The sequence below is a fragment of the Podarcis erhardii genome (genome assembly GCF_964252035.2).
Source record: "Podarcis erhardii genome assembly, chromosome: 16".
Classification (NCBI taxonomy): domain Eukaryota; kingdom Metazoa; phylum Chordata; class Lepidosauria; order Squamata; family Lacertidae; genus Podarcis; species Podarcis erhardii.
The window spans coordinates 25,485,647-25,509,326 of record NC_138514.1 but is presented as its reverse complement, the minus strand read 5'-3'; the positions used below and the strand labels follow the sequence as shown (position 1 = coordinate 25,509,326).

The following is a 23,680-nucleotide window of genomic DNA, read 5'->3' as shown; positions in this document are numbered from 1 at the left end:
TTATTAAGTTCCACTGTGAGAAGTGAGGTTACAGGGAACCAGGCAGAGGGCCTTCTCAGTAGTGGCGCCCTCACATCATGTCAAGGAAATAAACTACAATCTAACTTTTATAAGACATCTGAAGGGAGTCCTGTATAGTGAATTTTTAAATGTAATAAAAGCACAGTAAGTTTTATAATTTGCTGGCAGCTGTCTGGAATTGCTGGGGCAACCCAGTCAGCTGGATGGAGTATTATTATTGTTATTGTTGTTGTTATTATTATTAGCTACGGGGCTATGTTTAGGGTGGCAGTGAAGCAGGGTAGCTTGGTAGCAGCTTTCTTAATTAACTTTTCTACTTGATTTCTTCTGGGACTGAGCCCCAACATTTAGAACAGGTTCTGTGGCTGAGCTTTGATTGAAATTGTTAGCTAAAACTCATCTGCGGTACTTGATTGTGTAGAAACAAAAGAGCAAGAGTGAGTGAACGAGAGCCTCTTTTCACATTCCCTCGAACAGAAATCCTGGCACGTCCTGAGCTCCCTGGCTCTGGCACAATACGGCTATTGTTTCTGCCTTGAGCCCTTGAGTTCAGCAAGAGACGGTTCCCTGGGAGAGTTTCCTCTGTCCCCACCCAAGTCACTGCTGCAGCCACTCTCTTTAGGAATTCTTCTGGGACCTGAAGATGTGGTTGGTCCCTAAGGATTTAGGCTGCTGCAGATGTATTGGTTGTGTGTGTGTGATTGTTGCTCAAATATTGTTGGTGAAGAGCAACAATGCAAGAAATGCAAGAAAGTTTTTTTCAAGAGTTTGTGCCTTGCAGTCAGTGACCTCTCAAGCCCTTCATGGGCTGGGCTATGAACTTGCTTAACCCACTATTGTACATTGTTGGATTACAATAGTTTTCTCTTCTGCTATCTGTTTTGGAAAGCTGTTTGTCTTTCTGCTAGTTCTGTGTGCATTTGGACGCCTCTTGAGATATCACTGCCCAATTTGCACATCACCTCCTGATATGGAGGAGCTGGTTTTCATCTCTGCTTGGAAACTGTTGGATGGCATTTTGATTCAAGATGGCAGAATGAACCATTCCAAAGTGTACTGATTTGGATATCTCTGAGGATATAGTTGCCAAATACTTCGTTTGTGTTGAGGGGTGCATCCCCTGAAACCCTAATTGGAAAATTGCTGTTCTCCACTAGAAAAGTTGGGTCTTCTTATTTTTCAAAGTTCAGCAGCAAATTATCAGATTTCCTGAGGAATAGACTGCAGGGGAATCTGTACACATCACTCTAAACTTAGATTTCTGCACTCTTCCACCCTGCTCTACCAATGGGCATTGGGCTCGTCCAATATGATGTGTGCGAATGAACATATATAGCTGCCTTTTATCAAGTCAGAAGTGGTCCTAGAAAGGAACTTATAATGTACGCTGTGTTTCTCCCATCCCCCAACCGAGGGGTTGTTGGGCAACATGGGGGCTAGATGAGGGAAAGAAGGGCTCCCCATCCTGGGAGATGGTATGTTTGGGCAGTAGCACCCAGGAGTTAATGGAGCAGGCTAGGGGATACCTAAATTTTGTGGTGAGAAGCTCAGCACAACAATCCAAGGTTACCACTTATGGAATGAATTTGTGAGGGTTCTAAACACAGGCGCTTTAGATAATTGCTCCATTTTGAAAACTTGTGTTTTAACTCTGGGGATGTAAGAAATTTTATTTATGTTGCTTTCAATGTGTTGGTGTAGTCTAATATATGCATTTTTGTACATTACTTTGCTGACAAACTGCATTCCAAAATTTCAAAGGATGGCTGTTTTTTGGTACATGCATTGCTTCAGAAAGTGCGAATTTGGTACTTCTGAATTTAATTGTAAACAAAATCCAATTTATTTCCATTCCCTCCCATTGTGTAGCTACAGAACCAAACTTCTTGGATTAAGAGACTAGGCTTTGAGGTCTTTTCTGACAATCAAGTTGTATATATGTTTTACGAAGTAAAGTAGTAAGATGGAGTTATTCTTGGGACATTTGGGTCCCAAACATTTTGTTCTTAGAAAGAAACCATTGCTGTCATTTGTGAAAGTCCCCCTCAGATATTACTGGACTCCAACTCCCATCAGCTCCAGCAGCCAGTATGGCCAATGATCAGGAATGATGGCAACTGGAGTCCAGCAACACCTGGAAGGCCACAGATAACCTCTGGTCACATCCGGACCACCCTTCCCTTCCTTTCCCTTTGCTATGAGTTTATCAAGGTGCATGGAACAGAGCCATTTGCCATTGGAAAACCCGACATGTAGTAGAGGTGCACTGAGTAGCCAGAAATTAAAAATCCCAAATGCCTCTGTTTGCAAACAACAATAAGAATATGTTTAATTGCATAGTTATACATCTAGCTACAATACGTATTAATAAAATAAGCCTAGTTCATAATTTATCGTTCCTCTAGTTCTTTCAGCAGTTCGTCAAAATGGGTGATGTACCACTTGGCTTTCTCCTTGACCTGTTTCCGCACAACATTGCCTCCAAAGCCAATGAAACAGTCCTGGGGAAACATAAAAAAATAAGAGATGGGCTGGTTATGTCTCCATTTCAGAAAATGCAGTGGACTATCGGGATTTCTCCTCCATTGGAGAGGTTAGATGGCCATCTGTCATGGATGCTTCAGTTGAGATTCCTGCATTGCAGGGCGTTGGAATAGATGACACACAGGGTCCCTTCCAACTCTGCTATTCTGGGATTTCTTATCAAGGATGAAAGCAGGTGTGAGATGGAGTGGAAAGGTATCCTCCATCCCCTGGCAGTAAATGAGATGAAGTCAGACCCTGGGGGAAGCAGAACAGTTGCAGGCAGCTGCTTAGGCATCAATGGGTAAGGGCAGATGGGGAGTGTGGGGGAGCGTGGACTAGCCCAACCTTCCCCAACCTTTGGCCTTCCAGAGCTTTTGGACTACAACTCCCATCAGCCCCAGATGGACTATTCAGAGAGAACCAACTAATCAGCTAATTCATCTTATTAACAACCAAGCAGATTCCCTGCAAATCCTTGCAGAAACCTGGCTGGGTTTGGTAAGTGACCTTTCCCTGGCTCAGCATAATCTGAATCAGAAGCTGCTGCCAACAGTATCACCCTCCCTTTTTTTTTAATCAATCATGTGATGTGATGAATAGGTTTTTGCTGTAAAACGCCTTTGCAACACAGGGCAACAGCCATGGTCGTGCTCCTTGATGCCAGTTCTTGATGCATTGGCCGCCTGCCTTGACCTATTAATTTGGATCTGATTCGCCTCCCCTGGTAGATTCCAAAACAATCATTAACAGGCAGCTGAAATCATTAACCTGGAGCAATTGTTTGTCTGGTTCTTATGGAAGACATGCAGACTTTTGTGGGGGGTTTTAACGCTCCTGATTTTTTACCTGCTCTCCCCTTGCTTCTTTTGGGGTTGCCACATCCAGCAACCAGATGCTGGGGGAGTGGAGAGGTGCCCTTTTTCTTTAGGAACATGTGACAGATTGGTTTTGCTTAGGCTTAGGGTTTGACTGGTTGCTGTATGAGCTCTTATCACAAGGACATCAGGACAGCTCTGTAGCTTAGATCAGACCAAAGGCCCATCCAGTTCAGGATCCTGCTCCTTAGGGCAGGCTGGCTGCAACTGTAGAGTGGGTGCCTTGCAATGATGTGCTATGTGACTTGTCTACGTTGCTTGTAATTTGAATCGCAAAGTAGATTGGTTTGGGCAGAAAGGGATGGTGGGGTGGGTGATTCTGCCTCCCAGCAGGGGCTAGGTTTGGTGGCTTTCTTGTGGTTGCAGAAAGGTAATCTTGTGGATCTGCACAAATTCTGGGCATTCTGATGCCAGAAATAATCAACCATACAAAAGTCAACTCTGAGCTAACTCCTATGAGCCAGTAAGGTCCAATCACTATTGGCTAAGCTGTTGAATTTGGAGTCCTGGCTTCAAATCCATATCCAACAGCATCATTCACAGGGTATCCTTTGAACACAGGAACATTAGCTGCCTTTTACTGAGTCAGACTACTAGAGAGCAGACTGGTGGCAGCTCTCCAAGGTTTCAGACTGGAGACATTCCTTGGGATTGAACCTGGGAGCACCTTCTGCATGCAAAGCTGGTGCTCGATGACTAAGCTGTGGTCTTTCTTTTGACAGCCTCTCTGTCCCTTTTTCTCTGCTTAACCTACCCCACAGAATAGCTGGGAGAACCCAAGTAAGCAGCCCTGGGCTGAGAGGAGGAAGGGGTAGAAGGTAAATGCCAACACCCCACAGTCACTACTCACTGCAGGTGGGCAGGCTTCCATATCTGTTGCTCCGTCTCCAATCATCACCACCTTCTTAAACTGAAACTGCTCCTTCAGGTAACTAATGACTTGTCCTTTGCCACCCGACTCAGCAGTTGGCTGCGTCTCATCAAAACCAGCGTATTCTCCTAGAGGCACATCAGAGAGAAAGTCAGTCATGGAGAATCACAAGGAAAGTCAATGTTTGAAGGCAAAAGAGGGGTGGCATCCCTGGAGGGCAAGGGTGGGGAACTTGGTGCCCTCCAGATGATGCTGAAATCCAACTCCCAACAGCCATAGCCAACAGCCATAGCCAATTCATAGAATTTCCAATATCTGGGAGATGTACCCTCTGATGTGGAAACCTTCCTTGCTGAGACAGTGTAGGGTATTTTGGCTCTATAGCTCCATAAGGGCAATTTGGGGAACTACTATTTCCACACACCCACCCTTTGGCTCCCACACTCTCAGTCCCATCAAGATTCATGGTAAATGATATTCTACATTCAAATAAATCTTCCAGAGTGGACCTTCTACATGCTGTGAAGGAAGGGGCAATGTCATGTCCAAATAGCCTTATTTGGATCTTGTTACAGATAGGTAGCCGTGTTGGTCTGCCATAGTCAAAACAAAACAAATTCCTTCCAGTAGCACCTTAAAGACCAACTAAGTCAGTTCTTGGTATGAGCTTTCGTGTGCATGCACACTTCTTCAGATACACGGATCAGATACACGGTGTGTATCTGAAGAAGTGTGCATGCACACGAAAGCTCATACCAAGAACTGACTTAGTTGGATCTTGTTGATAGAGGGCTTTCACCAAAGCCAGCAACCTAAAACCTGTTCATATAGTAAGAGATCCACCCATCTTTTTCCTCCAGTGGGCAATCCCGAGGAAGTCTGCCAAAGCTTAGCTTCAGACGTGTCCCTTGAGCGACCCTATTTATCCTGGCAACCCTGAAAGTTGAGTTTGGCTGCACAGCTGTGCTACAGTTAGCTGACAAAATCTTTCACCTTGAAGAGCTGTTTTATCAAGCTGCACAACCCACTTGGTGGATAAGAGACCCGTCTCTCAATGTGCTGACTCTCAGAGCTGCACTCCTTGACCCTCCTCTGTGCCAGTGCACCTGAGAGTTAAAGCTTAACCATGGGAAGGAACAGTTCTTTCCAAAGCAGCTGGGCAAACGGGGGCTTATCAGAAGCAGCAGGTCACTGGTGACGCTTTGCTTCTTTTCAATCTGGGAACCTTTTTTGGGCCATGAGACGCACAGTCCCTTCCAGGCAATATTCTGGGAACCACAGGTCAGAGGCAAAAAACAGGGCAGGGTAGTGAATTTAAATTTATACAGTACTGTAAACTAGTTTCTATACTCATTCCTGCACCCCTTTCTATCCTCCGTCCAGGCAAGCAGGAAGCATTATTTAATCTTATCTTTTTTATAAAAGTATTTATATACTGCCCTCTCGCAAAACATCAGGGCACCTGCATCAACATAAAAGCATCATTGAATTGCTTTCAGATGTTTTGATGTTGCTGTGCATACAGAGTTCAAGGACACATTCCAGCGAGGTAGAAAACACTTAAGAGTGCAAAGCAGCAAGGGGGAAGAGTTCCAAGGGCCCGGTAGAGAGCCCTGCACTCAGCCTGCCTGGGAAAGCTTACCATTGAAGTAGAACTTCAACCTGTTGGCAAAGACGTTTGCTGTTGGGATGTTGAGCTGCAAAGCCACGTGTTCCACGATGCTCTGAAACCCCCCGGAGATTAAGAAGACCTGGACACCTCGCTGGTGGAGCCGGTTAACTAGTTCCCTGTGAGGAACAGGAGAGGGTGGCTAAGGCCCATGTGTCAGGGCAGGATTCATTAAGATGCTTCTCTTTTGCCTTCTGCCCTGCCTCCACCCCCTTCACACACAGCTGCAGCACAGGGCAAGAAAGGCTTCCAGGCTCAGTAACAGGCTTCAAATAAATGAATGGCCCAGGAAAGTAAGTGGCCATAGACTTCCTCACAGGTCTTCCTCTATGCTGAGCCATTTTAGATAGGATGTTGGTGAGTGAAAAGAGTCTTGCTTACATGCAGGGAGCTGAATGACACTCCCCCCCCCCCATTTTGTTCCTTCCAATTCTACATTGTCAGGCTTTTCTCTGGGACCCATAAGGACTGGGGTGCAATTGACTGAGGAGCATCTGCTGCTAAAAGGTAACTGGAGCAAACAAAGATGCCAGGAGAATGGATCCACACGCTCTTCCTTTTGTTAGTTTTCACAATTGCTTTTTGCAGAGGAATCTCACCACAAGGTGAGGAATCCCTGATGCAGTTCAGTGGCTCCTTTCTCTCACAAGCGTGTCCCAAGCAGTGTTGGGAAAGGGAAAGACAGATACAGGTTTCCTCCACTGAAAAGGACGCCTTCCAGCCTCTTTCTGCCTGGTTAAGAAGGTGGAATTCGTAATTGTACAGTAGGTCTTTGATCCTCCCTACCCGCTTCAAATGTCGCTACAGCCAATTCTTCAGAAATCATAACCCATGAGGAGGAGATAATGTGGAAGACGTCTCCATGGATGGACATGGGGTCCAACTGTTCAGAATGCCTCTTACCTTATTCCCGGTGTTAACTGGGGCGGATGCTCCGATATCAATTTCTGCACTTGTTCATAGGAGGGGCGGATGAGGCCTAGCCGGGCAGTCAAAGCAGCCTTGAACGTTACAGTGCCACCCATCGCTCTTCGAGTCCTAAATTGAGATTCAGAGAAATCGGAGAAATGCAGACCAGGCTTTTTAAGGGCAAAAAGAAAGCCATCCAGCTGAGTATGTGTTTGCTTTACATACACAAGCAGTTATGCTATGTAAAGGTAAAATGAAGTCTGCTTCAGTTCCTCATTTAAGAGGATGGCCGCTGGATCAGATCAAGGGCTGTCCACCTTCATGGGCATAGCCAGTATTTGGGGGGGGGGCAGAACCTCAGTTAGCTATGTATTTTTATGTATTGGAGGGGAGCTGCTCCTCCCTGCCCCCTTTAAAAAACCCATCTGTGTTTACTGCAGTCTCAGTCATGATCCTCTGCTGCTGCTGCTGCTATTTACATGTTTCAAACTACACATGTAGCCCATTAATGGCACGGTAATTTTGACCATTAGATGGCCTTAAAAGAGGATTAAATTGATAGAGGAGGGAGCGACAGCATCAATCTGCGGCTATAATGCCCAAATCAGCCTTAAACACTTCAGATGATTTGGATGGCAACTCCTATCAGTCCCAGATGGATAAATCAAGGTGGGTTCCTAGGGGCTGCTGTGTGGGGTGAAGATTTAGCCAGCTGGATCCCAAGTGAATCAGGAAATGCTGCATTCCATTCTGCCTGATGAGTTCTGTGAAACTCTAAAAGGTGGCTTCTCCCACACCAGATGTGGAAGCACATGATCTAGTTGTGTTTCCTATGGTTTGGGGTCACCGTACAGAATGGCCCCACTAAGCCTGCCATCCCAAACCTTTATGCCATCCTGATGTTTTGGACGACACCTCCTATGTTAGCTGGGACTGGTGGGAAGTGTAGCCCAAAACATCTGGAGGGCTGAGCTAAACCAACCTCAGGCCTGCCAGGAGTTTCTGACTGAACCACAAGCAGACAGGTTTTTCAGGTTGGAGAGAAGATTCCTGATTGGTTGGGAAAGAAGGATGGTTGCTTGCCCATTCAGTATGACAGGGAAAGGAAGTTGGTAAGTGCTCTCTGCTCACATAACCTTGTGGCAAAGCTAAGGAGGTATGGACCTGGTCCAGAATGTAGATGGGAGACCACTGTAGAGCCTCACAGCACACAGAATTCAGAATCTAAGTGCAAAAAAGGGAAAAGTTTTTAAAGCAACTTCATTACACCTTACACAAACATGCAAGGATTAGCTGCTTTATCTGCCTAATGCATGGTAACAAGGTTTGCCAATAGTGGCCCATGCTCAGTCTCAGAGCTTGCCCCCCCCCCAAGAGGCTCCTGTCCTGAAAGGATGCCCTAGAGGCCAGGCCCAGAGGTGTCTCTGAGCCACTTCTCGGCAGCACCCCCCAAATGTTCATTCTTGCATTTAGGTCCCCCACCCCAAAGACTAGCCTTTACAAATTCTCACTAGCCTGCTTACTAAAAAGGCTTCCCCGACAGCCAGCTGGTATCAGGTATGGCAGGATCCAGGTCGGGGATGGAGCTCAAGGCCTTTGCCCCTTGGGAAGGGAGGGGACAGATCTCTGCAGAAGCAAATGAGAGACAGCCTTACGTACATTTCGGCCACTGCGTCTCCGACGCCGCAGAATTTCGCCAGCTCGTCGATGCCTTCCTCTTTGATGACCGTGCTGTCCACATCAAAGCAGACGGCATCAGCATTTTGGAAGACTTCCTTCAGCTCCATAAGGGAGGACATCCTTTTGACGGGCTTCCTGTTGTGGGAGAGGAAGATGAGGTCGTTCTGGATATCGGCACACTGAACCCTGTGCTGAGCCATCTTGGAAGAGGGTCCTGTGGGGCTGGTAGCTTGGTGTAGAGAGGGAGAAGTGAGCCGTGTGACTCCTTTTTGAGAGGGAGTGGGTGGCAGTAGAGGGGGGCGGAAGTGGCTGCTGATTTGCTGGCCATGGGGGCAGCGCAACAGTGGGCAATCAGTCAAGGTTGGCTCCCTGGCTGAGTTAACCCTTCCGGGAGCTGCTGCCTTCACTGACGTAGAGTCAAATAAGAGATTTTGGCATTTAGTGAACCTCTTGGAAGAGAATGCTATTCCCTCCAGTGTTGGCTGCCTCCTCTCCTGTCTTCACTGCCATCCAAACCCCCTGCAATCACAGTGCAAATGCTTTCATCAAATAATCACAACAGTGTAAAAACAGCTTAAAAATAAATTACAGTCACAAATAGAGTGGATCTTAAATTTATATCAGTTGTCTAAGAACAGGGTGAAGAGGTGCGTCTTCAGCATAGGATGAAAGCTGTATAGTGAAGGTGCCAGACACACCTTGGTGCCACAAAGGATGCCCAAAGAAAGCACATTATTGCAGAACAATTCCCCTTATAAAATATTGTAAAAATGTTATTTCCACTAATATATGCACTTATATGTATACTTTACTCCAGTACATGCATTTTTGTACACATTAAAGTAAAGGTAAAGAGACCCCTGACCATTAGGTCCAGTCGTGGCTGACTCTGGGGCTGCAGCGCTCATCTTGCTTTACTGGCCGAGGGAATTACTTGACTGGAAAACTGCATTGCAATATTTCGGAAAGTGTGAATTGTAAAGCATGGCTGTGCATCGGTTCACATTTTGTTTCAGAAAGTGCAAATTAGGTACGTTCACTTTTAAATGTGAACTAAATCAGGTATCTCCCCCTTCTATATAAACACCCCAGGGATCAAGGCGGGACAGCCCTCCACACTAAGTCCCCCAGGGATGGCATTTGCCTGGGGAATATTCTTAAGAGTAGGGGTAGCCAATATGATTCCCTCCAAATATTGTTGGATTCCATTTCCCAATGGTCAGGGGTGATGTCAGTTGTAGCCCAACAACTTATGGAGAGCCCCACACCGACTACCCATGTACCTAGAGCAGCCTTTCTCAAATTGGGGTTCCCAGATATTGTTGGACTACAACTCCCTGACCCCTGATCCTCGTAGCTAGGGATGGAGTTGTAGTCCAACAACATCTGGGGCCCTAAGCTTGAGAAAGGCTGACTTAGAGGCTTCCAGTTCCCTTGTATTGCCCCTTGATGATGCCCTGATACAACGGTTACCACTACAACAGACTAGGAACTGGCTGTCACACCACTTTTATTGCCACAGCTATGCCCAAAGAATATTTTGAAGTATCATTTGGTCTTGAGAATTCTATACAGGGGCATGCAACATGGTGGCTGTTGGACCACAACTCCCATCAGCCCTGGCAGACAGCACAGCTGACGGACAGGGGTGATGATGGGAGTTGTGATTCTGCAGCATCTGGAGGGCACTACTCTGCCCTCCAGATGTGCACTGCAGTTCTCAGGGTTTCCTGGGTAGGGTGCAGCTATGAACAAAGGAGGTTTACATTTGTTGTGGTGCTGATACGGACAGACTCTGAAACAGTCTTGCTGTCCTGGTAGGCCTCATAGCCTGCTTTGCAGCCTTGACTTGCCTGTTGGTTCTGAGCCAGGCAGAGCTGCAGTGGGGCGGGAGGAGGGAGCTTTGACTCTGGGGCAGGGCTGGGACACCTTGCACAGTGACGCATCATTGCACAATGGAGTGAGCAAGGCACGTGTTGACATCTTTGGAACAGGCCCAGCTAACTGAGGTTTTTTCCAGGCCCTAGGGAAGGCTGAACATCCAACCAGAACCCAGAGCTCTGTGCTGGGCTGCCAGTTTTGAAAGAGCGACCCTGGAGGGCAGTGCCAAGGCATCTGCGTCATAATGTCCTCAAATCATGATGTAACGCCCACTGTCCAAGGCTGGGTTGCAACAGGACCGTATGATGCAAGGCAAGGATGAGGTTGCCAGAAAGTGACGTTGGCGCCAAACATACTGCAAGAGGATCTTCTTCAACAAGCCAATCCTTCTTGCAAAAGTTGAGAAGCTTATGGAGACTTAACAGGTCCTGCTGCTCAGTCAGAACCATCAGTCTGGATTTTTCATTTTTCCAAACATGGACATCGAGGGTTAACATCAACCTGGTGTCCTCCAGATACTGTTAGACTACAACTCCCATCAGCCCTAGCTGGTGTATACAAAGCACTTTTGAGATTTTGCAAAGTGGAGGCTATGGCTTCAGGAAATCTACAAGCAAGGCTCTTCTCATTTTAGAAATGCACACCTGGCTTCAAAGCGCACACAGATAATGCAGTTTCATGAACTGTATTTCATACTGACCTCTAGACATGGCTGCATATGACCAATATGCAAATGAATCCAATTCTAGTTCCCCTGCAATTCTTTTGGACTTTCTTTTCCTTCACTTCCTGCTCACCCATCCCCAAACCTTCCTTTTTATCAACAGCAGCCAGCCCCTCCTACCCCTAAGCCCTGTTGGATTTTTTCCTCTCCTATCCAAATGGTCCTTTCCCTAAACTTCCTTCACAGCAACTGCACTGTCAACACCCTTCTGCTTAGGTCTTTCCCTTGAGAACCCTGGATGTGTAGGAGTATTCTGTGGCATGAGAAGCAACTCAGCTAACAGTATATGGAAAAAGTAGGAGCTTGCAGGCAATAGCAAGAGCCAACGCAACCCACCGAACTATATGCTGCTCCTACAGCCATGTCCAATGGCCAACCAGGACCTTGATAATCCCATCCCGATTTTTGCTGGCTGACTGGGATTACGATAAGAGGGAAACTGCCAACCACTTCAATGGCCATGATCCATGGATTGCGGGTTGCATTTAGTTTGGTGTCTCCCTGAGTTGGGCAGGATCAGGATTTCATGGGGCACACAGAGATGTTACAAATAGTCACAGACTGTGATTTGTAGAAATAAGAAGCATTATTATTAACACAGTAATAAAAAGATATGGTTTAGGGTCAGCGTTTTGCTTCACTATTATTATTTATGCCTTTGTAGAAATGACCTTAGGACAAACTTCACAAACCTGCCCCCCCCTGTGTTTTGGACTGCAACTCCCATCAGTCTCGCTGGCATTCAGAGGCAGACAGCAGAGGTAGGACATAGCCATTGTGGCTAGTAGCCATTGCTAGCCTTATCCTGCTCTGTTTTGGGGCTCGTCCACGCCTGCTCATCTCACCACTACCCCCCCCCCCCCGGGAAAACCTGATCCTTACCACTGAATCGGAACAAACATCAGTCAGGTTCTCTGTGGATTGACGTTTGCTCTGATCCAGCAGTAAAGGGTGGGTTTTCCTGGGGCAAGCAGTGGGGCAAACAGAAAACCTTGTAGACCCTTGCTTTCTAGGCATGGAACAAGCAGAAGTGTGGACAAACCCTTTGTCTAACCTTCTTTTATATCCATTCCAGCTAGTGGGCGTCGCCACCTCTTGCTATGTGGTTTCACTATATTTTCTTTATTTTTGTTTATTTCTGTTTATTTATTTATAACCCACTTTTCCTCTGTCATAAATCCAAGGTGGTCAACATGTGGTTCCTAAGCCGTCTCCCACAAAGACACTGGCCAGACCCAAACCTACGTAATACGTAGTTGCAGCAAGGTGATGGTCCCATTCCTGGTCTGCTAGGGGTGTGGATGAAAGAAGAAAACAGAATGGGTGAAGTGAGAATGAATTGGATTGCTTTGTTTGTTTGATTGTTCTGACATAGGGTGTTTGGGAAGGGTGAGCTCAGCATCCTGTTTCCACAAGGACCAGCCAGATTCCTCAAGGGAAGCCCACAAGCAGGACATGAACACAATAATTTTAATAAATAAACCACTTTGGGACCAGATCTTGGGTAAAAAGCAACAACAATAGCTTCTGAAGTGAACCAGAAATTACAGCACACTTCAATTTATGATTTGCATTTGACAGAATGCATGAGAAGTGTTCATTTCCCCCTTTTCTATCTTCAGAAAACAAGTCATACCATGCTAGTCATAAAATCTGATTCCAGCCAGGCTGCAAGCTTTCTGTGTGGCATTTGGTATCTGCCCCTGAAAGAAACCCAGCTTCCTGAGAACTTTAGATTTAAAAATAAAACTTTCAAGTTTCTAGGCCTGGTGGAGGCATAAAATAGCCTGTATGCAAGTAGGTCCTCGTATGCAGAAAGCTTGGAATTAGAAGGATCTGGGAGAGGCTTCCTGTAATCAGGGTGATTCCGTGGTCTACTTATGAATCCCAGTTTGCTGGGTGTCCATATCTCCCCTGCCCCACACTTTCTATGCCCTCACTGAACTGCTGACCAGTCTGGGGCATTGTCCTTAGTGCTGAAAGGCTGAGAAGGGCAAACAGTTCAGTGAGAAGAGAGCATATACAAACAGATGTTGCAATCCTACACCAAGTTACATCATATGCTTCCCGCTGGAACAAGAGGGCCCTTCTGTGTGCATACATAACTGAGTACAGGATTGCAGCCTTGGGAAATGGGAGGGCTCTTACATAATTTATTCTTCCAGAAGAATAGTCTTCCTTTTAAAAAGCCTCCCCTCCACATTAGCTTGTGTTTTCTCTCTGGCACGGATGACCTCACTCAGATTGGCTTTTAATGCACTCACTCTTGTGGGTAAAAGACCTGAACTGCTTTCTTCACTCAGTGTGCAATTAACTAAGTAGCTTAAGGTTGCGGTCCTAACCCTACTTACCTGTTGGGAGTAAGCCCCACAGGATTCGTCGGGACTTACTTCTGAGTAGGATGGTTAGGAATGCACTGTGTGTAGCTTTTAAAAGAAGGTAGGGAAAAATCAATGGAAAATAAAAGATAACAGAACTTTTAGTGACAATAGCTTAATGTAGTATTTGCCAACTTGGTGGCATCCAGCTGTTTTGGACTACATTTCCATCAACCCCAGCCAGAGTGCTGGCTGGGGCTGATGGGAGTTGTAGTTCAAAACAGCTGGATGCCACCAAGTTGGCAAAAGTTGACTCAGAAAACCTCCATGGTCAGAGAGTGCATACCTCTGACAGCCAAATCACTGGAATTGCCATCGCTTCTTGAGGGCTTCCTGGAAAGACTGTCTGGCTAGACACTATTCGACTAGATGGACTTTTTGTCTGATCCAGCTGTTCTTAAGTGTTAAGAAGCAGGATCCACCTGCCATCCTCAGACAATTTATATGGAAGCTGAAATTTCTGTTTGTTTCTAACCAGTACTGTTGATAGTTTGAATTTAGCTTCTCTCTGACCCATCCTTCCTCAGAGGGAAAGCAGAACCTCAGAGCGAGGCATCCTGAACATCCTGCATGCATCAGGACAGATGCTGATGCTTTGCCTGTTCAGGATTGCATCATTCATTCATCCCTTCATCACAGAGAGGCCCTGCACTTTTTTTGTTCCTGCAAAAAAATTAGCCACCAGCAGAGGGGTCCAGAAGGCGAATCCCTGTGCCAACTGTCAGTTCTAAAGAGCAAACTTGGAACCATGAAGTTGGAGGAAGCAAAACAGAAAGAAAATCTGGGGAAGGGGGAAAAAAGAAACCACCACCCTCACCCCCAAATTCAAACAGCCGGCAACTTACAGGACTGTGGAGCCTGCTGCAATTTTAGATGTCAATACCGGGCACCTCCTGGCTGTGCAGGCGAGAGAAGGCTCAGTGAAGCCCTTCAGTCACATCGATGCAAATGCACCCAGCAATCTGGAAGCCGGCCACATTTTCTAAACCAGCTTTTGCTGAGTAAGCGACAATCCTCCTCTGTTTTTCCTTTTCCCCTTTTTAATCGCTGCACACATGAAAGCAAAGGGCTCTGCTGTTTACAGAGCGAGGCTTAGGAAAGAGAGGTGTAATTTTGCACTTTGGGAGGGAGGAGCCCCTCAAACCCAGCCCTGCAAGCTCCCTGATTGGCTCAGGAGGAGCCGGCAGAGAGAGAAAGGCAAGGAGGTGGAGATTAGAAATAATAGGCTCCAGATCTCTTCTTGGAATAAGTCACCTTGAACTTGCAAACTCTGCAAGAGAGATTGTCAGGTGATATCCATATGAAATGGACTGAGCTAAGCTCAGTCACAGCTATTCGTTTCAATGTGTCTACTCTGAGTAGGGTGAATATTGGATACATTCCAATCCATCAGACTTAAGGCCTTTGCAGATGACACAGGATGGAATATTACAAATAGGAGAGCTGCGGGGGAAGGCTGATGGGCCGAAAAGGCAACTGGCTGCAGAGTTCAAGAGTAGTTATGCTGAGCCCTGCAAGATGAATGTGGTCATATTTAGTTATCTAACAAATTTTCTATACTACTTAATCAACAATGCCATTGAAGCAGTTTACAGAAACCATTCGTCAAGCATTCAAAACAAGCTGATATTGAAGTGATATTTTAAAAATACAAATAAAGCCAGCAACTTTTAAACAAATATACATACAGCACATGCTTAGATAGGCTTGCTTAAACTGTTTTTTTCAGCAGGTACTGAAACAATACAGTGAAGGCTTGCCTGATGTCAATAGACAGGGAGTTCGAAGTGCTGCCACATTGCAGGACTGATTCTTTGCAAGTGCGGAATGAATATGATATGGCCCTTGTCAAAGTGCCTGTTCCATAGATCGAGGCAGGAGAGTGGGCATATACATGTGTGGTAAGGTGATCCTTCAAGGGAAGGACTCAGGGATGTTTTATCTGAGGAGGCTAGAAGGTCTAAAGCAGAGCTTTCCAAACTTCTCATGTTGGTGACACATCATTTCGTGACACTGTAATTCAGTTTTACTAGCAAACCAGAGGTTAAACTAACCCCTTTCCAACCCCTACTCACCGCAGCCGGCACACTAATGTGTTGCGTGACACATAGTTTAGGAAGCTCTGGTCTAAAGTAGCAGCAAAGCTAGCTTATCAGCAGCTGGGGAATCTGCCCCTCCACTTGGAAGTTTCCAAACTTTCTTTCTAACTCCAATGAACTGAGATGCAGGAGCGCAGATGAACTGGAGAAAATCCTGGGATGTGCTCTGTGCAACACAGTCACATTAACTGACCAAGTGTCTTGGGCTACCCACAAACACCTTCGACCCCCTCCCTTGCAACTCAGGACCAAGGAAGGAAAGCTTATCTGCTCCTGCTTTTCTCTCTCTCTCTCTCTCTTCCTACTGATGAATCCCCCAAAAGCTTCCAAGGTGCTCAGAACACAGCCTGAAAACTTATTGAAACTTAATTTCAGTTCGAGGCAGTGACCTCTTAGATTGTATTTCAAGGGGCTTTTAATTCAGCTCCCTGTTTTGAGGTAGGATATCAGCATAGCACATTCACCATCAACTTGCTTCTTTCAGACTAAACAGCACTGCAAGAAAGGTTCACAAAAGCCAGAATTCCCATAAAGGCCACCCAGGCACTCTGGAAGCAGATTACATCACCAAGAAGGCACCGAGGTAATGACCACCCCATGTACTGGGTCGCAGCATTGGGTATCCAGAGGTATACTGGCTGTTTGGACATGGAAGCTCAATTCCTGTTATCAGGGCTAATAAACAGGAATTATAGGGGCAGGAATTTATCTTTTTTTTTTCATGATCAAATTTTTTTTCCTCTATAGGACAAAGTTCCTGTGGGACAATTAGCTCTATGTGACTCCTTCGAGCCAGCAAATCTACATTCCTTCCATTTTAAAAAAAAATGAAAGAGGATCTGAGGAGAAAATCCACCAATCATTGGATGGATTATGAATTATTATTGCAGTCCATTCTTCAAGACATATATCAAAGCAGTGGTTCTCAAAATTTTTGATCCCATAAACTCATTCCCAGTGCCTCCTCCCCTATAAAAGGCATTATTATTATTATTGTGGAATGCAATCCCATCAGATTTCAAGGAAATAAGCAACTATCCTACTTTTAAACGACGTCTGAAGGCAGCCCTGTTTAGGGAAGTTTTTAATGTTTAATGCTGTATTGTGTTTTTAATATTCAATTGGGAGCCGCCCAGAGTGGCTGGGGAAACCCAGCAGGAGGGGGGGTATAAATTATTATTATTATTATTCAGAATAGTGGTTTACATGACCCGCTAAGGAAAATAATAACACAGTAAAATGCTAAACTGTAACAATTAATTGCACATTTATTCAAAATCCAATTACACCTACAGCATTTAGTTTAATTAACTCAACAAAACTGATGAACTGGATCCGGTGATGCCAGCTTTTTAAAGTCTGATAGTCATTTATGCCCCCAGCGCCACCCTGCAGCCCCTTTGCCTCTTAGTGCCCCCCAAGTGATCTCAACGCTCCCCAGGGGGCAGTACCACCCCCTTTGGGAACCACTGTATCAGAGCAAAACTCACACCAATCAGATGTAGGACATGATCCTGCGCATGGTTAATGGAATTCTAAATGTTGTTGATTTCACCATGATAGAGTTAAACATACCTCACTGAAATCAACAGGACTGGAAATTTAGCTGTATTGCACCTTAATAATGCCATGGCAATGGACCTCTTGTTGTCACTGTCACTCTTAAAGGGCCCACTTTTGCGTGTGAAAGCAACAAAGAGCCTTGTAGCACCTTAAAGACTAACCAATTTATTACAGTATGAAGCTGTTGTGGACTCACACCCATTTCACCATATGCAGGAAGCAAAATCTTAGTTGGCAGGTATATAATGGAGAAAATCTTAAGTTGGGAGTTGAAATGAGATGCAAAGATTGCTGTCAGTGATAATTAGAGTTTAAATGTGTGTTAAACCGGCACAACTATTACAGTTAAGATTGCAGATAACTTTCTTAGCATTGCTAAGATGATTGTATAAATATGGGTGTGAGGATTTTTGGGCTCTTCAGATGTTGCTGAGCTCCAACTCCCATCATCCTTGGCCAATGGCCATGCTTGGTGGGGCTGATGGAAGCTGTAGTTCAGTGACCACTGGAGGGCCAAGGTCTCGTCCCCCGTCCCCCCCGCACAGTGGTGCAGGCTGCAGGGAACAGGGAGTGAGCATGCCACACCTTGTCTTTACAAGTTTTTTTTGGGGGGGGCAGGGAAACGTTGGGACATCTTTGTTACTTCTTTCCGGTTTGGAACTTTTCAACCTGTTTCTGGATCATGACTCCTGAGCACTGTGTCTGCTGCTGAGCCTGTACTGATAATTGCCTTAATGAAGATCTCTGTCGTAAATAAGACAGAGATCGTTATTAAAGCAATTATCAGTACAGTACTTGTAAGTAGGAGTTCCTGTTTGTAAGTTTTAGGTGGCCATTGGCTCTGCTGAGAAGCCAACTCCATCAGGCTTCACCTTCTCTCAGCTGTTGCCTGGCTGCAGCAGTGGCAGAGGAGGAAAACAGGCCTGCTCCATCAGTTCTGCTAAAAGACCAGCTGCATTGGACCTTCACTCCATCATCCGTCCCCCAGAAGCAGTCGCTTCAACAGGTCACAGCAGAGGGAGGACAAGGAAGCAAGGCCTCTCTGTTAGCATTGGGCTCCTTGAATTATTTCCATTCCAGCAGCTGCTCCTTATGAGAACTTTATAACTAAGAGCTAGTGTCTGAGGTTGCTTTCTCCCCTTTCTGCCTCCCAATTGCTTTTCCTTTCACATTGTGTCTTTTAGACTGCAACATAACTGATCTACATAAGCAGCTCTTGGAACCTAAGAGCACTCTGCACATGTATGAAAAGCTCTTTTATTGCTTGCTAATTCTTCCACAGCTTAGGTTTGGCCCTGAAACTGATTCCAGAGTTCAGCTTTGTTTTGGACTTCGGACAAAACTAGATGTAATGTAAGAATTCTGTGATTGGATCTCCCAATCCCCCGTACCACTCTTTTATTAATGATTAAAAGCATCCATAAGATTGGGAGAATTTTAATAAATGCTGCAGTTCCAAGGAGGGAGGCTTTTTCAACTAATTTCCCTACACCGTATCCCAAACAAGTATGCCCCCCAAAAGCTGTTATTAGCCAGAGAAGGGGAGAAAGGCAGAAAACTCAGTTTTTGAATCAAATGCTTGTACAAGAAGAGCCCTGATTCTTGATCAGACCAAAGGTCAATCTAATTCAGCATCCTGTTCCTACACTGGCCCAGCAGATAATTTATATAGACAGGATTTACTGTATATACCACTTAATCATCAAAATCTCTAAGCAGTTTACATAAAAATGCCTCTCAGAAGTCCACAAGCAAAACCAGAGTGCAACAGCACACTCGTGTTCCTCTGCAAGTAATACAGTGGTACCTCGGGTTAAGTACTTAATTCGTTCCGGAGGTCCGTTCTTAACCTGAAACTGTTCTTAACCTGAAGCAGCACTTTAGCTAATGGGGCCTCCTGCTGCTGCCGTGCCGCCGCCACACAATTTCTGTTCTCATCCTGAAGCAAAGTTCTTAACCTGAAGCACTATTTCTGGGTTAGCGGAGTCTGTAACCTGAAGTGTATGTAACCTGAAGTGTATGTAACCCGAGGTACCACTTTATTCAGAGGCATACTGTCTCCAGCATGTGGCTAGTAGCCAATTATAGCCACTGTAAATCATAATGCCCTGTGGCATGTCCTTCTGAAAATTGGCTGCCCAGATAAATTTCATAGAATCATAGAATCATAGAATCATAGAGTTGGAAGAGACCACAAGGGCCATCAAGTCCAACCACCTGCCAAGCAGGAAACACCATCAGAGCACTCCTGACATATGGTTGCCAAGCCTCTGCTTAAAGACCTCCAAAGAAGGAGACTCCACCACACTCCTTGGCAGCAAATTCCACTGTCGAACAGCTCTTACTGTCAGGAAAGGAAATACCTTTGCAAGGAGGATATTGTAGGTTGATAGTTCACAGGCTGCATGTGGGACCACCCTACAGCTCCTAGCACCAAACACATGCTCCTCCTGCCACAGCACCTTGGGATACCACACACTTTCCCAATCCTCCTCCCACTGCCAATGTCACAGAATGGAACTGCCACAATGGCTGCCACAGGCTTTCAGAAACATAAGGAAGATGGAGGAGGAGGGGGGACTTGGTTCTGGAAGCTTCTCTTTGCTACTGTCGCCCCATCAGGCCTAGAAAGGGAACTGCTGGGCCCATCTTACCTTGCACATACGTTGTGAAATGCTCCACAGTATTATGACAGCAACCATCACAGATAACAATGGCTCTCAAAGTGAACCATTCACAGTGGGATGAGGTGTTAAACAGGGATGTGTTATTGCCCCAACTCTATTTATTATTTTCATTGCTATGATCCTAAACATTGTCAAAGGGAAACTCCCCACCGGGCTAGATATCATATATCGAACAGATGGAAAGCTCTTTAACATAAGTAGGCTGAAAGCGAAGAGTAAGGTTACCATAACTTCCGTCATAGAGCTTCAATATGCTGATGACAACCTAGTGTGTGCACACTCAGAGGATGACCTCCAAACCATCCTAAATATCTTTGCAGAAGCTTACAAAAATCTTGGCCTATCGCTCAACATCCAAAAAACCAAAGTGCTGCACTGACAAGCACAAAACAACCCCTCTGCAGCGCCACAAATCCAATTTAACAGTATAACCTTGGAAAATGTCGATCACTTTTCCGACCTGGGCAGTTATCTTTCCACAAGGGCCAACATCGATACAGAAATCCAGCACTGCTTGAACTCCATGAGTGCAGCTTTCTCCCGACTGAAGTGCAGAGTATTTGAGGACTGGGACATTTGCAGGGAAACCAAAATGCTTGTTTACAAAACTACTGTACTACTAACTTTATTGTAAGCTTGTGAAACGCGGACCACTTATAAATGCCATCTCCAACTCCTCAAAAGATTCCATCAACAGTGTCTCCAAAATTTTTTACATATCTTGAGAAGACAGGCAAACCAATGTGAAGAAGCAAAGATCACCAATGTGGAAGCAATGATTCTTCAACATCAACTTCGTTGGACTGTTCATGTTGTTCAGATGCCTGATTATCATCTTCCAAAGCAACTATTCTATTCCAAACTTAAAAATGGAAAGCATCATGTTGGTGGTCAATAAAAGAGGTTTAAAGACTCTCTCAAGGCAAATCTAAACAAATGTAGTATAAACACTGACAATTGGAAAACACTGGCTTGTGAGTGCTCTAGTTGGAGAACAGCCTATACCCATGGATTTTGAAGACTCTCGAACTCAGGACAAAAGTGAGAAACAAACTAAGAGGAAGGCGTGTTTGGCAACCTCTCTCCATGATCAACTTCCACCAGGAAACCTATGTCCCCACTGTGGACGGAGGTGTGGATCCAGAATTGGCCTCTACAGTCACCTATGGACACACAGTTAAGGCCATGTTCATGGAAGACAATCTTACTCGGCTATGAGTGATCACTAAAGAAGATAACCCTTTCCTCCATGAATTTGTCCAATCCTGCTTTAAAGCCATCAAGTTGGAGGTCATCACTGCCTCTTGCAAGAGTGGGTTCGTTCCATAGTTCAGTTATGTGCTGCATGCATAAAGACTTCATTTGGTCTGTTCTAAATCTTCCAACATTCAGCTTCATTGAGTGGCCCCACTGAGTTCTATCTAGTATTATAAGAGAGGGATATGATGTTCTGACCAAGGGAGTGTTCACATTAGCAAGGCACTAGAGGGCACTGATGTTTTTCCCTATGCAAAGAGAGATGAATGGCTTAAGGACTACAACTGGTATGAATCACAGAATCATAAAATTGTAGAGTTTGAAAATATTGTGAGGGTCATCTAGTCCAACTCCTGCAATGCAGGAATCTTTTGCCCAACGTAGGGCTCGAACCCACGATCCTGAGATTATAGTCTCATGCTCAATCTACCGACTGGGCCATTCCAGCAATCATGAAGCTGGTTGAGAAAAAGAGCATCAAGCAGTAGTAACTTATAACAACCTGCATTTTGGACAACCTCATGTGAACATACATTAAAAACCCAGCACAGGAAGCGCAGTAACTGCACAGTAAACCAAGTATGAACACAAACTTCCTGACTGGGTATGGCTGCATTGCCCTCTACTGGTTGGCTATACACACAGTGCAGATAAACCCAGTGCCCATCATAGACAAATATGTGGGGGCAGTTTGCAGATTGGGAGGGCAAGGAAAATGATGTATGAGCTTCCCTTCAAGTGGTTTAGGAAAACATCAACCACATCCTGGAAAAAATCTTCCTTCTAAGTTAGTCAAACATCCCAACTGCAATCATGTTGACTCAGAATGAGGCCCAACTGAATGGCAATGAATGTAAGTTAATTTTACAAAGCTTTTATCACAGGTGTGACTATCCTGCGGACACCAACTCCCCTCACCTCTAGCCAACATGACCAACGATTAAGAAAAATGGTCCAACAGTTCCTGAAGAGCCATAGGATTCTTATTCCTGATCCATGGGCATAATAACAGTAGCCAACTTTACAGGGTTGCTTATTTATTGGAGCCTTTACACAAACAAAGGCAAAAAACAGAAGAAATAACTATCTATAAAAATGTAACCAATATAACTTACTGAAAAGTTAGAAAGAGAAATTTTGGTACCTGTTTCCTCTTTTCTTGAAGCACATCACACCATGAAGGGACCAGGATGGAATTCTAAGCTGAAAGTACACGGGAAATTGCTAAAAATGTGTACACTGACACCTGCTATAGAAAAGTTGAATATTACTTTATGAGATATTAAATATTAATATCTGCTGTGAAAACACATATCTAAAACATCACACCCTCTGCTAGTGACCTCAGATGGTGAGAGCTGACAGGACTGGTGCCAAAATAGGACTACAGTGGTACCTTGGGTTAAGTACTTAATTTGTTCCGGAGGTTCGTTCTTAACCTAAAACTGTTCTTAACCTGAAGCACCACTTTAGCTAATGGGGCCTCCCGCTGCTGTCGCACCGCCGGAGCACGATTTCTGTTCTCATCCTGAAGCAAAGTTCTTAACCTGAAGCACTATTTCTGGGTTAGTGGAGTCTGTAACCTGAAGCGTATGTAATCCGAGGTACCACTGTATTAAGGCCACATCTACACCCTACATTTAAAGCAATCAACTTCCTCCCAAAGAATCCTGAAATGTATCAATTGGAGAGCTACTATTCCCAGCACCCTTAACAAACTAGTTCCCAGGATTCTTTGGCGTAAAGCATGCAGCTGGATCAGGCCACAGGGGGCCCATCTAGTCCAACATCCTGTTCTCACAGTGGCCAACCAGATGCCTGTGGGAAACCTGCAAGCAGGACCTCAGCACAAGAGCCGTCTCCCATCCTGTGGTTTCCAGAAACTGGTATTCAGAAGCATTGATCCCTCCAACAGTGGAGGCAGAGAACCATTGCAAACCTTCCAACATTTCTCCGATGAAAATAGGAATGTCCCATTCCATAATGATAATTTTACTATTTATACCCCATACATCTTACCAGGTTGCCCCAACCACTTCCAACATATATAAAAACATAATAAAACATTAAACCTTTAAAAAACCTTCCCTATACAGGATTGCCTTCAGACAGCTCAGGGGTCAGATAACTCCATACCTTCCAACATTTCTCCAATGAAAATAGGGGCATCCTAAGGAAAAGTGGGACATTCTGGGATCAAATGAGAAACTGGGACAGTTTATCTAAATCAGGGACATTCCTGGAAAATAGAGACACGTGGGAGGATCTGCCATTGTGGCTAGTAGCCATTGGTAGCCCTCTCCTCCATGAATTTGTCCAGTCCTCTTTTAAAGCCATCCAAGCTGGTGGCCGTCACCACCTCCTGTTGGGGGGACTTCCATAGTTAACTCGGCTGCCGCATGAAAAAGTTAGCAATTAATTTTATATGCCTTCACAATGAACTGCAGGGCAGAAACATTTTAAGTAAATCAATAAAATTAGAAATGCTGTTGTGAGTCCCTTTGGAGACCCTGCTCAACAATCAGGATGCAAATTTAACT

General features: G+C 45.2%; 1 protein-coding gene across 1 annotated transcript; it reads right to left on the bottom strand.

Moving 5' to 3' along the window:
• Positions 1–2,324: 2,324 nt before the first annotated feature.
• On the bottom strand, positions 2,325–8,796 carry PSPH (phosphoserine phosphatase). The gene is made up of 5 exons (XM_081843808.1): positions 8,531–8,796; positions 6,866–7,000; positions 5,936–6,081; positions 4,273–4,421; positions 2,325–2,522 (listed from the first exon to the last, which is right to left on the bottom strand). The coding sequence occupies exons 1-5, from the start codon at positions 8,749–8,751 to the stop codon at positions 2,412–2,414; spliced, it is 762 nt and encodes a 253-aa protein (XP_081699934.1). The 5' UTR covers positions 8,752–8,796; the 3' UTR covers positions 2,325–2,411.
• Between the last annotated feature and the right edge of the window lie 14,884 nt (positions 8,797–23,680).

Excerpts from the sequence above, each read along its gene's own strand:
- PSPH (XM_081843808.1), bottom strand. The coding sequence starts at position 8,751 with ATGGCTCAGCACAGGGTTCAGTGTGCCGATATCCAGAACGACCTCATC. Across the intron at positions 7,001-8,530 it reads GGAGACGCAGTGGCCGAAAT|GACTCGAAGAGCGATGGGTG; the intron begins GTACGTAAGGCT and ends ATCTCAATTTAG. Across the intron at positions 4,422-5,935 it reads GTTGAAGTTCTACTTCAATG|GAGAATACGCTGGTTTTGAT; the intron begins GTAAGCTTTCCC and ends ATGTGCCTCTAG.